The following is a 12,034-nucleotide window of genomic DNA, read 5'->3' as shown; positions in this document are numbered from 1 at the left end:
GGGGGGCCTAGGAGCTTTATCTGTACAAATGATTCTGTGGCTAAAATATATATATATATATATATATATATATATATATATATAAAGGAAAGTTTCAAGACCACTATATGAGATGATCTTAGATCATCTAACAAAAGCTTAAATGGAAAAATGTCCTAGAGTCAGAGGAGCTCAGCTTTTTCCCAGCAGCCCTCTCACTGCAAAGGCAGTCCTGCCGGGCAGGGCCAGCGTCATTAACCTCTCCCCATGACCGTGGAGCCTCGGCTTTTAAATCAACTTTAGATTTTGTTCCCCCACACTACTCCCCTGTCCTACACACACACCAGACTTTGGAAAGGAAAACAAAAGAGAAATTAAAAAAAGGAAAGGGTCCTGGAAAAACCAATACCTACATCAGTTACAAAGCTAAATTCTTCTCAAAGCAGAACCTGATGTTCCCTTGGCCTGAAATGCCCTTCACCTCCACCTTTCTGCCCAGTTAAGACCCCCTTGTCCTTTAAGGCAGCTCAAGCCCACCTGCTCCTGCCACCAGCATTCTTAGAGGCAGCTCTTCAGGCCTGAAGCCTAGTTTCTTTCCATGACCTGTACTGCTCCAGGCCCTGTGCTTTGGGAGTGTGGACTAGATAAAGCTGCCTTGGGATGAGGTCTTTTTGGGGAGCTGGTAACTACAGCATCTGGATGGGGCACGAGACAGGTGGAGCTCTGATGAGTTCTGTCCTAGGGGAGCCCCAGGCAAGGCTGTGGCATTAGATCATGGTGAGTGCTCAGCTCATGGTGACTGTCCCTGCCCAGATGTGTTTAGCTGTGGCTGAGTCACTACATAGAGTGAGACTTGGGGGTGAAACATGGCTAGTGGAGGGAAACATGTGCTCTGGAGCCTGAACCTACTCTCATGTGTCAGCGCCAACATCTTCCCCTTGGAGCTTTCCCCAGTTCCCAAAACCATGATCTTTCATGATCTTTGCTCTAATCCTCCATAACGATCAATCTTGGCAGTCACCACACTTGAGTTTTTGTGCTGCTATTGTAAACTCTGATGTCAGGGACAGGACGGTCTTAATCTTCTCACGCCAAACACTGTGTTTGACACATATGAGAAAACCAAGATTTCGTTGAACAGATGAAATGAAAGAGTGAGAGAGATGAGTGTTCGTCAACTTTGAGGAGCCAAGGCCCGTGAGAAGCTGGCTGATTTGAGAAATACAGAATTAAAGGGTAAACAGCTATTCCTTAGGTCAGTAGTTGTCAAACTTGCTTGTGTCCAGAATCACCCAGAGGGCTTGTTAAAATAGGGATTCTTGAACGCCAGCCCCACAGATTAGGACTCAAGCAGGTCTGGGGTGGGGCCCAAGAATTTACACTCAAAAGTTCCCAGGTTCTGCTGATGCCTTGTTCCCAGGGTTCTAATTTGGCACTAAGGGGATTATAAAAATGGACCCACACGTGGGCAGGAAAATTGTATTCAATAGGATGACTGATTATCCTTACTATCTTTGCAAAAATTCTTTTGGCAATTTCTGTAGAGAATTTATGGGCTCCCTAAGAATAAGCACCAGAACCAAAAGGTCTTAAGACTCAGTTTAAGAAATATTAATCCAGGGGCGCCTGGATGGCTCAGTGGGTTAAAGCCTCTGCCTTAGGCTCACGTCATGATCTCAGGGTCCTGGGATCAAGTCCCGCATCGGGCTCTCCGCTCGGCGGGGAGCCTGCTTCCCTCTCTCTCTCTGCCTGCCTCTCTGCCTACTTGTGATTTCTCTATCAAAAAAATAAATAAAATCTTAAAAAAAAAGAAATATTAATCCAGATAATGCTAGTTGCCGATCTTCTATTTGATTAATGTATTGAGCCAGAAGAGATTCTTTCTTTTTTTTTTTTCCCCAACTATATTTAAAATAGCTAGAAGAGCCCTTGGTCAGATTTAAGGCCAAAATCACATGACATACTGGAGAAAGAGGAATGTTTCAGCATTTCCCCAAAGTGGTTGGAAGCCTGAAATGGAAGCTATCAACAGAGTAGCTTTTCCACTAAAACCCACTGCCTCCCCCTTACCTCTGCATAATCAGCCACGAGGTAAAGCTCCACATACTTCATGGAGTGTAAATCTTCCCTTTTCATCTAAGAAAGAGATATGAGCGGATCAGAGCTGTAGAAGTGGTGGGTGTGGCCTCATTTTAAAACAAACTGCTTAGAAATGGTACTGGTTAATAAGCAGTGCCCCCCCTCCCCTTACTGACTTCACGCTTGATGCTGGCCATGGTCCCCACCACCGTCACGACACCTTCCGCCCACCATCTTGGTTATTGCTGGGGCTGCTCTGGGACTATGGGTCCAGTCCTTCATACTCAAAAACTAATGAGCTGGGCTGGCAAGTACAGGGGCCACCAAACTGTGAGGGAACATGGTGACAACCAGGTTCCCAAAACGCACTGAAACCACATACCTCTATTTCACTGGAAAGATCTGAACATCTCATAAAAACATCACATAAATACAAGTATTCTGTGCGTATGGTTAAGCGGTTATTCCAAAAGGAGAGACATATTTTTTTTTTCTCACATTTTAAAGTTTCTGAAATCAGCATCTCAGGGTGTTTTAAATGTCGTAGCATTTTTCCCCAAAACAGTTATTCCATCCAATACAAGTGTATCTCACAGCAGTGAACAAGATAGTGACTTAGAATTTTTATTCTAAGAGAAAGGTTATTTCTTCCTCCCTGGCCATCTCCTTTAATTTGGAAATACTCCTGGATCCAAAGGAAGGATCCTCAGAGGGGATAAACCTACCCCCAGATTGATTCCTGCACTGAGACTCACCCTGCGAGGTCGTTTCTTGGTCTGGTTGGTGAAATGAAGGACCCAGTCCCCGGGGGTGGACTTGGAATGCTCGGCCCCACAGTTCCCCAGGGGTAGCTTGAGATGTTCAGATCTGTAAATAAGATGGTGGCCCTCGCTGTCAGGCAGGGGCTCGATGATGTAGCTGAGGTTACTGCTCACCACAATCAGTCCCCTGTCAACGGGAGAAACAGAATCTCTGATCAAAGATTATAGTCTTGGAAAAGTTTCTTGCTCAGGTCTCAGGTTTTCCATATGCAAAGTGACATGGTTGGTTTTGATCGTTGGTTCTCAACTTTACTATAGGGTCATGAAACTTTTGGTAAGAATCTGACACCAACTTGGACTTCCTCTCCAGGGAAATCTGAACATGTATATGAAAGGTGGTACACAATTTCAAGTACTGAAAGCTGGTTACAAAGAAGCTGAAAGGGTCTAAAAAGGCTCACCAAGGACAGTTAATATATAAAGGATGGTAAGACAAGGATTCCAAAAAGCCCCCCAACTCAAACATGGCATAGGACAAATCAAAAGTTGAAACTTAGAGACTGAGAAAATGATGATCTGGTGACTGGAAAGGAAAACAGTGGCCTGGGGGTGAGAAGTCCAAGTTCTGGTGTTCACTCCAACATTAAGCTGTCAAATGGTCTTCAAGAAACCTCTTAAAAAAACAAAAAAACCGCTCACTTTTCCCATGTGTAAATGCAAATGATAATTAACTAATTTAACAGGACTCCAGATGATTAAATGGAAAGATTTTTGTGTACAAAAGACTAGAGGCATCACCAATGTCATTGCTACTAGCCCGAGTAGGGCCGCTCGTCGGTGAAGTTATGTCCACAACCAAGGATGTGAGACTGTTCTTGGATTCTGGTTATAGACACAAACACTGAACTCAGAATAAGGACATGTGTTCATTCATTTTATTCTTTCACTCACTGAACTTTTCACCTGTACTAGATGTGATCTAGACATAATCCCTGTCCTCAAGTCATTCTCAGTTTCACTGCAGGACGGTCATTCATTCTACAAGTGTTTCCTGAGCTCCTGCTATGTGCCAGGCATCGAACCAGATGAGGAGGATGGAGACACGAACAAGACAGACAGAGTCCCGTACCCCGTGGAGCTTAGACTCTGAACCTGGGAATGAACCACTAGAGTACAGAACAGAGTATATAACAGAGCACAAAGGTTTCATCACCCCTAACACGAATGGATTGGACACAGCTGCCTGGGAGCATCACATCAATGAGGCTTCCAAGGCCATGACCCTCTACTGATCACTACCACACTATAATCCATGGAAGGATGAGTATGGGCCCATGTAGCAGGCGTCTACCTTCCTTGATGCAGTGAGATGAATACTGTAGCAAAGGAAGGCATTCAGTCAGGGCTCTGCGGGAGGAAGAAGCCTAGTAATAAGTCCCAGGGCACCAGTATGGGCTCCAAAACCTCAGGCCCTCATCTGTCCAGAAATTTCAAAGCTAAGATATCTCCAAGTTGGTTTTTGCCTCTCCAAACTGGCAGGACCTTTCTCTGGCTACCCCAGCTTCCACCTCCACCCCTACCCCCTCAAATCCCCAGCTTCCACCTCCACCCCTTTCCCCTTTGGGAAGAGCCTGTGATGCTTGCTGGAGAGATAGCGCCAGTCGGATCAGCAGCAGCCTTCCTGGAACCCATCCCTGGCTGACCTCATTCCGGTGCCAGGGAGCCTGACGACTTCCCGGCTGCCTCACCCAGGCTGACACAGCAATCCCCTCGACAGGACACCCAAGGTGCTCCCTGAACAGCTGGAGGTGGGAGTGGGTGAACAGCCAGGGTCACATCCGCTGTCGAGTCCAGACAGGAAAGGGTAGCGGGCAGAGCCACTGTGGGCATCCTGTTCCCAAGCTTTCTGCTCATCTCGGCTGACCTAGGTCCCTCCCATGACCTCAGTTTCCCCCCACGGACTCCAAACATTGGAAACAGAGGGCTTGACAGCAAGTCAGATGATGGTTTTATGCCCATCAGGTTGTGGCTGCGAAGATAACACCCAGTGAGTGGAAAGTTCCGCACAGGAACCAGTGAAGGTTCCCGTGTGGCTGACCAGGCAGGCATCACTTGAACAGCCTCTGGGTCAAACAGAGCAGAGATCAAGCCAAAGTTTGGTCCATGGTGAGAAATATTAATCATGGTGGCTATGTGGAGGTTCTGCTATGGTCCAGGCACTGTGCTGAGTATTTCCTTCTTCACCCTAACATTTCTGACCCCCATTGCGCAAACAAGAGCACTAAGGCTAGGTGAGGTTAATAAGCTGCCCCCAAGTCACACAGGCAAGAATACAAGCAGTCTGGTCCCAGGTCTCACAACCTTAACCACACTGTCACACTACCTCTGTCACACAGCCCTGTAGAGTGGGGCAGAAAGATACTCCCGGTTTATAGATGGCTACAACTGACAGGCATGAGTAACTCCCCGCAGAGGTGAGATCGGCCTGTCAAAAGCAAGATACCAGTCTGCCAGGAGATAAGAAGACAAAGGAGGCATTTAGCCCATTTTCCTTGTTAGAGGCCATTTTTTTGAGAGTTAACCATAGGCCAGGCTCTGGGCTTATAATCATCATTCTTTTTTTCTTTTTTTCAGCGTTATAAGGTATCATCATGAGTCCCATTTTATAGATGAGGAAACTGAGCCCCAGAGAGGTTGAATAACAAGGTCTGATGGGTATCCAGAGCCAAAGATTTAAGTTCTGGCAGCCTCTGGGCCATCTGCCTCCATCAGTGAGTTCCAAACCGAGGGATCATAGATCTCCAGGATCAGAGCCCCCAGAGCTACCTATCAGACTGCTCTGCGGTGTACATTAACGTGACAGATGTCGGAGACTCTGATTCTGGGGCTGGAGTATCTGCAGCGTAAACAAGTCGAGCGGTAATTCCCAGCGCAGGCACACTCAGGAAGTCTGGCCTGGAGCCCAGGCTTGGTGGCAGAAGCCTGTCCTTTCACAAAGCCCCAGATGATGCTGCTTCGGAGAGTGGCAGATACTAGGTCTCAGAAGGGCACTGAGAACTCGTGGCTACTCCCCATCCCTCCCCCTACTGTGGTCCCTGGTAACGGCCCCGTGGCACAGTTGCAGTCCTCCCCGACTGCCTGGGTTGGAGGAGTAGCTGGCATGAACCCCAGCACTTCACAGTGAGCACCAGCTCCCACGATGGTCAGGGGATTTCTTAGAATCCATTTCCCGTGGCACCCCCATCACCACCCCCAAAATCTTGCTAGCTGCTCTCCCCCGAGCACCCACGGGTCATTTATCTTTCCAGGAGCCTCAGATGATCTAATTTGCTAAATGTAAGCACTGGCAGAGCTCAGTCAGGGGGCACAGGAGGGGGACGCAGGAAGCTATGAGGCTGGGACCTCACGCGCTATTCTCCAGTCCACTCTCCACCCTATTGCTCATTGTTAAGAGCTTGATATAAATGAAATTATCCAGAGGAACCTTGGCAGGGAAGGGCAGGCAGGCAGTGGCGGGTGATTCGCGCTTAACTCCTCAATGATCACGGGGCTCACCCAAGTGCACCCTTGAACAACCTAAGCAAGAAGTGCCTCCTAGGAATGTGTCCATTCAGAGCTAAACCTAAGGGGACACATCCCAGGTCCCTACATCCAGAGCTGCCCTAAGAGGTAACCACCCTGTTCCCTTTCTTTCCCTCCCCTCCCCGCCCTGGCCCCAATCTGCATCCAATGAGAAAAAGGTATTGCGAGCATCAAAAGCGGCACAGAAGGAAGAAGGCACATAGGTGATGTGCTCCCTTGGGTATGGGGTGGCAAGGCACAAGTGGAGAGCGTAAGCTCAGGAGGGAGCACACCTGGGCTCAAATTCCGGCTGCTGTCTACTAGCACTGTGCTAAGTCCACAGTGCTGGCCGGCTCTCACGGTGGTTGTGATAACTGACTGGAGTACAGGGAGCCGTTCCCTAGCCACTCGGCACACATAGATGGAAACTACAATGTGCCAGGGACTGTTTTTGGCACCGCAGAGGCAATAGGACTGAAAGGAGTCCCTGCTCTCAAGGAGACCGCCCTCATCCCCTAATGTAAATCCACTGAAGATGTCACAAATGTTCTCATTTTATAGCCGAGAAAACCGATGCCGGGGAATTAGGTTCTAGACTGAGACTGCTTCAACTCCAGGAGCTACACGTCCACGGCTTACTCTGTGCTGGACACAGAGGCAGCATTTATGATGTGTTCTTCAGAAGCCAGGCCAGGTTTTCAAAGGCAGAAGGCCATGCCCCTCCCCGGGAGAGGGGCTAACAGGGCTGGCTTGCTGCGGGGCGTAGGAGCCACCCCCTCCTGCCCCAGGCACCGGCCTCCCTGGGACCATGCACTCTCTGTAGCTCAGAACTTCCAACGTTCAACAGTCCTTTGCGTGATCTGATCTGTTTTCTTTTTCAGATGAGAAGATCCAAAGCCCAGGGAAAAAGAAACGTGCACGGTTACCCAGTGAGTTAGTGTTAGAGCTGGGGCAGATACCAGCCTTCTGGTGAACAGGCTCCTCATTCCCCAGCGGGGCCCTGACCCCAGCCCCCAGACCCCGGACCCACGGCCCCCTTCCAGCCTCTGCCCCATGAGCACCATCCACCATCCACGACGAAGGCCCACGGGAGACCCCAGTCCAGCCAAGGCAAAGACAAGCAGAGAATGATTCGGGAAAGGCAAAACTCAGAGTCCCCATCTCCAGGAGGTATGGAGCCTCAAAAGTGGGTCCCTTGACTAAATTCTGAGCTCCTTCCAGCCCATCATGCACACATTCTTACACATTCTCTTGCATTTTCGATCTCATGTTCTCTCTCCTGCCCTCTCTCACAGACCTGGATCCTGGGGCGAAGGGTCAGTATAACCACAGTGGAAGTGGGGCCCAGGGTTTTGAGGACAGAGCTGCTATCAGATTTACTATATATCCTTGAAAGACCTTCAATGTAATTAAACTTGCCTGACATTCATAAAGACACTATGTAGCCATTCGAAGAATGAGCTAGATCTATGTGTGCCTAAGGCATAATGTTAAGTGAGAAAAACATTTCAGAGCGTTATGTATAGGGTTATCTTATTTGGATTAAGAATCACCATGTATACACACACTTATGTCTTTCAGTTATATATATCCCCAACAGCAACTGGTTGGAACGGTGGGCGGGGATAAGTAACTTCCACTTCTTTTAACTTGACACTAGATTATTTGAATGCTTAACACATCAGTTATGCAATAATAACTTTTAAACAGCATTTTGTTTAAAAATAAGCAACTTACCAATGAGGTTAAAAAAAAAGTTTTACTGCAATCAATACCTCTCTTGCTGGCAGAGAGCAAGCTAGGGACACATACACATGCATATACACACACAGCGTGTCTCCTAGAACCCACAGGTTCACTCACGGTCACTTCATCCCGATACTGTCTGGATTCCTTCACAGATAACCATCTCTCCTTACACTGATCCTATGTGCTCCTCTGCAAAGCGTTTGTGTATGCAAGAAGTCAGGTGGACATTTAAAGGATGAGTTGTTGATCAGAGACGGGCTGGGGGGCCTGGACACCCAACATCCCGAGTGAAATGGTATGCCCCATCTTTCTGCTGGTGTTTTTTGTAAGGATCCATAGCTGTCACACAATTCTCAAAGGTGTCAGCAGCCCAAATATGATTATAAAACAGGATATGACCTACCGATGTTCTTTTTTCACAAGAAATATTTCTAAATGGATAAACAAGAAACTGCTAACAATGGCTGCCTCTGGTGGAGGGGGGCCTGGAAATCCCGGGTGAAAAAGGACCCCATCTTTCATTGTACCCTCTCTTTTGTACTACTTGAATTTGTTTTTACCATGATCATGGATCACTGCTCCAATTAAAGTCACTCGAACATTGCTTTGGAGAGAAGAGGGGGGCCCGCAACAATCTGGAAACTCTGGAAACTCAGGGGAACTCCTCTGTATTTGTATTATCAGCCAAAGATTCCATTTGGTATAAATCCTACCTATTTTCTCTAATCAAAAGAGTATGTGCCCAGGAGAGAAGCGCCGTCACTATGGAGGTTCCTCCACGAAGCATGGCTTTATGAGCCGTGGGGAGGGTCTTGAGGGTTACATGGGTCTGAAGTCTGCTGCTGCTGCAGCTGTTCCCTCTCTAGGGTCCGAATGAGACATCTGGTATACGTTTCTGGCTCTTAAGCCAGCCGGGCCCTCAGATGCCCTGCAGGTCTTAAGGTGTGCAGTGAGAAGGCTGGGAAAGTAAGACGGGTGACCGCAGCAGGGGGAAGTGTGCAGAACACAAACACATGAGCGGCTCACCCGGTTTCCCCCTGTCAGCACGGCTGCGGGAATGATCTGTGAGAAGCCAAGCCAAGTTCCCACTGCTCCAGACCATGGACACAGAGGAAGAGGCAGGGAGAAGCGAGTCACACCTGCGTGTTCCCTTTCTTCCTTCTTGGGACAGACGTTGTTTACTTGCAGACTGCAGGTGGTGGCAGCTGGGCCTGTAAACACCACTGGAGACCAGTTGGCTTGGCTCAACCAGGTCATCTGAGCAGAGGATTGGGAGCTACGGTTATGGTCTTCCAGCCAAAGCTTATTTCCTGCCTAATTCCCTCCGGCAGACGCACCGAGAAGCCTTACAGAGGAGACATGGCCCAATTTATAAACAAACACGTGGGATCTCAGCACGAGGGGCCTTGCATTTGCACGTGAGCCTGGGTGAAGTCTCAGCACAGGGCTTCACTGTAGAGGGCTGTAGCTAACATAGATTCTCTGTCTCGCCTGTCATCCTGAAAATCACCTAGCTTCTCCCTTCTCTTCCTCCCTTCTCTTCCTCCCTTCTCTTCTCCTAAATGCCCAGTTCCTTTTTCATCTCCTGCTAGTTCTGAGACCAGCAAAGAGCAAAGGAGAAGTGGGAATAAGCGCTCACGTTCATTTCAAGTGCATGAACCATGACTTTTATTTTCTGTGTTATGATGCTTTGACAGCTGGGGCCTTGCCCTTCTCAGGATTAGCCAATTCCTAGGGACGGTAAACAACTCTGAGATGCAGGCTTTCACCCTCTCAGCCAGTCCCCCTGCGCAGATCACCCCGGGGGCAGGTGCCACCCGATCAGCCAGTCCCCCTGCCCTGATCACCCTGGGAGCTGGTGCCAGACAACTAGGAACAGCCCTTTTGCCCCAGATCCCACTTCAAAGTGGCCAACCCAAAGCCAGCTTACCCTGCCGTGCCGGTTTCTTCCTATAGAAACCGAAGCGAAGACTCCTGCCCACATCCCCTCACCTCCCACACCCTGGCCCCAGACTGACCCCTGTGCTTCCCTGTGTGGTGTGCCCCTTCTCTTGGGATCTTGAGAAGAGCAAACTGTTTTTTCAGTCGTAGTCATCTCCTGACCTGCTGGCTTCCCCATGCCTAAATAATAAGGAAACCTCAAGCTCCTCAAGAAAGAGAAAGCTCAAGCCCAGTGAATCTGTGGATTATCCAGGACTTTCCTTGTCTCCCTGAAGCTCAGCCCTTCATAGAACTGGCTTGCATACACTCTCAAGGGACAGCCTCTCAAGGTCCCTGCCCAAGGCCAGCCCTGCTTGTCCTAAAAATTCCACCCGTGCGGGGAGTGCCAGGCGCCCCCCAGCGCTGCCAGGGCCTCTTACCTCATTCCCCGGCACGTGCTGAGTGTCACGCTGGACTGCTTGGCCTTCCTCACTGTCCCGTGGTAAAAGCAGTGGTCCTAGAGAGGAGAAGAGGGGGCTGGTCAGGCGAAAGGACACTGAGAAGCTTGGCAACGTTCGTGTCCCGTGAGGGTCAGGGACGACTATGCATGCCCTAACTTACAGCCTGCAAAGAACTTCCTAAACCACCCTTTTATTTGATCCTCGTAATAGTCCTGGGACAGAGCAGATGTCATCATTCCAGTGAACAGATGAACAACCGAGATTCAGAAAAGCAGAAAGATTTGCTGAAGGTCTTCCTGTTAGAGAAGCCAGGACTTCAGGTCTAGCTCAGGGCTCTTGCCATGACACGTGGCTACACGCCACGATGGCTTCTGAAGAGCCTGCCTCCCCACTCGAGTCACCTCCAGGATCCCCAGCAGAGTTGAGATGCGTGTCCTCCCAGAATCTCAGAATGTGACCTTCTTTGGGACAGGGTCTTTCCAGATGGCATTAAGTTCAGATGAAGTCATACTGGACTGATGTCCTTAGAAAAAGAGGGGAGGACACAGAGAGCCCGAGGGAGAAAGAAGAGGCCATCTGAAGTCAGCTGCAGAGATTAGGGTGATCCAGCTGCAAGCCAAGGAGCACCACGGACTGACGGGGGCCGCCAGAAGCTGGAGGAGGCAAGGAAGCATCCTTCCCTAGAGACCACAGAGGAAGCCTGGCCCTGCTGACACCGTGATTTTGGACTTCCAGCCTCCGGAATTGTGTTTTGCACCTCTAAGCTCACAGTGCTTTGCCACAGCAGCCCTGGGAGATGGAGAGCTCCTCACTTCCCCAACTCCCTGAATCCCTGTGCGCCTGGATCAGACCCGATTTGGCACCTGCACCCACAGACGCCTGGAAGGCTGATGCTGCTCTCACATCGGTGTGTCTTACAGCCATCTGGTCCTCCCGACCTGGCTGGACTCCCCTTGACTACAAGCAGCTGCCGAATGCCGCTCCGGGCCAGGCCTCCGGCTACGTCTGGGAGACACAACAAGGAGAGAGCACGCACGTCTCCAGCCTTCCTGGGACTTAGCGTCTTGCGAGAGCCAATCTTAATTAAAAAGCCATACAGAGATTTAATTACAAACTCTGAAGAGAGGCTTGAAATCCAAGTTGGAGGTGCCAGCAGAGTGTATTGTAAGTAGGGGAACCAGAGCATCTACGAGGCCACCCGGGACACAGCTGGGAGCAGCGAAGCACCAAAGAGACCGATGGGCGCAGCCCAAGACTGTCCCCAGCACACACAGGGGCACACTCCTACAAACTTCTTCCCACATAGTTCAAGGAAGCTTAGCTGCTCAGAACAGAGAGAAGGAAAAATCCCCGGGGCAGAGCCTGGTTTCGCAAAGGTGTTAGGAAGGGTCTGAGCTACGCAGCTGCAGACATGGGAGTTTTTTCTTTCCCCACAGTGCCCAGGCAGGTCCAGTCAGAAATCTCGGGCATCTGCCTACAGATCTGCCCAGTGATCCCTCACTAGGACCACACTTGTGGTCGTTT

The 12,034-nt window shown here is 49.6% G+C and overlaps 1 protein-coding gene across 2 annotated transcripts in view; it reads right to left on the bottom strand.

Annotated features, from left to right (window-relative positions):
• The window catches only part of ADAM19 (ADAM metallopeptidase domain 19), an 80,487-nt gene that overhangs the window by 33,155 nt on the left and 35,298 nt on the right, over window positions 1-12,034 (bottom strand). Inside the window, exons 5-7 of one of the 2 annotated variants that reach the window (XM_032337171.1) lie at window positions 10,490-10,566; window positions 2,814-3,006; window positions 2,050-2,115 (exon numbers count right to left, since the gene is read on the bottom strand). In XM_032337171.1, the coding sequence (XP_032193062.1) occupies window positions 2,050-2,115; window positions 2,814-3,006; window positions 10,490-10,566 (336 nt within the window). The remainder of the gene's footprint in view (window positions 1-2,049; window positions 2,116-2,813; window positions 3,007-10,489; window positions 10,567-12,034) is intronic. The other variant, XM_032337172.1, reaches the window with a different exon arrangement.

The sequence above is a fragment of the Mustela erminea genome, chromosome 3 (assembly GCF_009829155.1).
Source record: "Mustela erminea isolate mMusErm1 chromosome 3, mMusErm1.Pri, whole genome shotgun sequence".
Taxonomy (NCBI): domain Eukaryota; kingdom Metazoa; phylum Chordata; class Mammalia; order Carnivora; family Mustelidae; genus Mustela; species Mustela erminea.
This window is presented reverse-complemented; position numbering and strand designations above follow the sequence as displayed.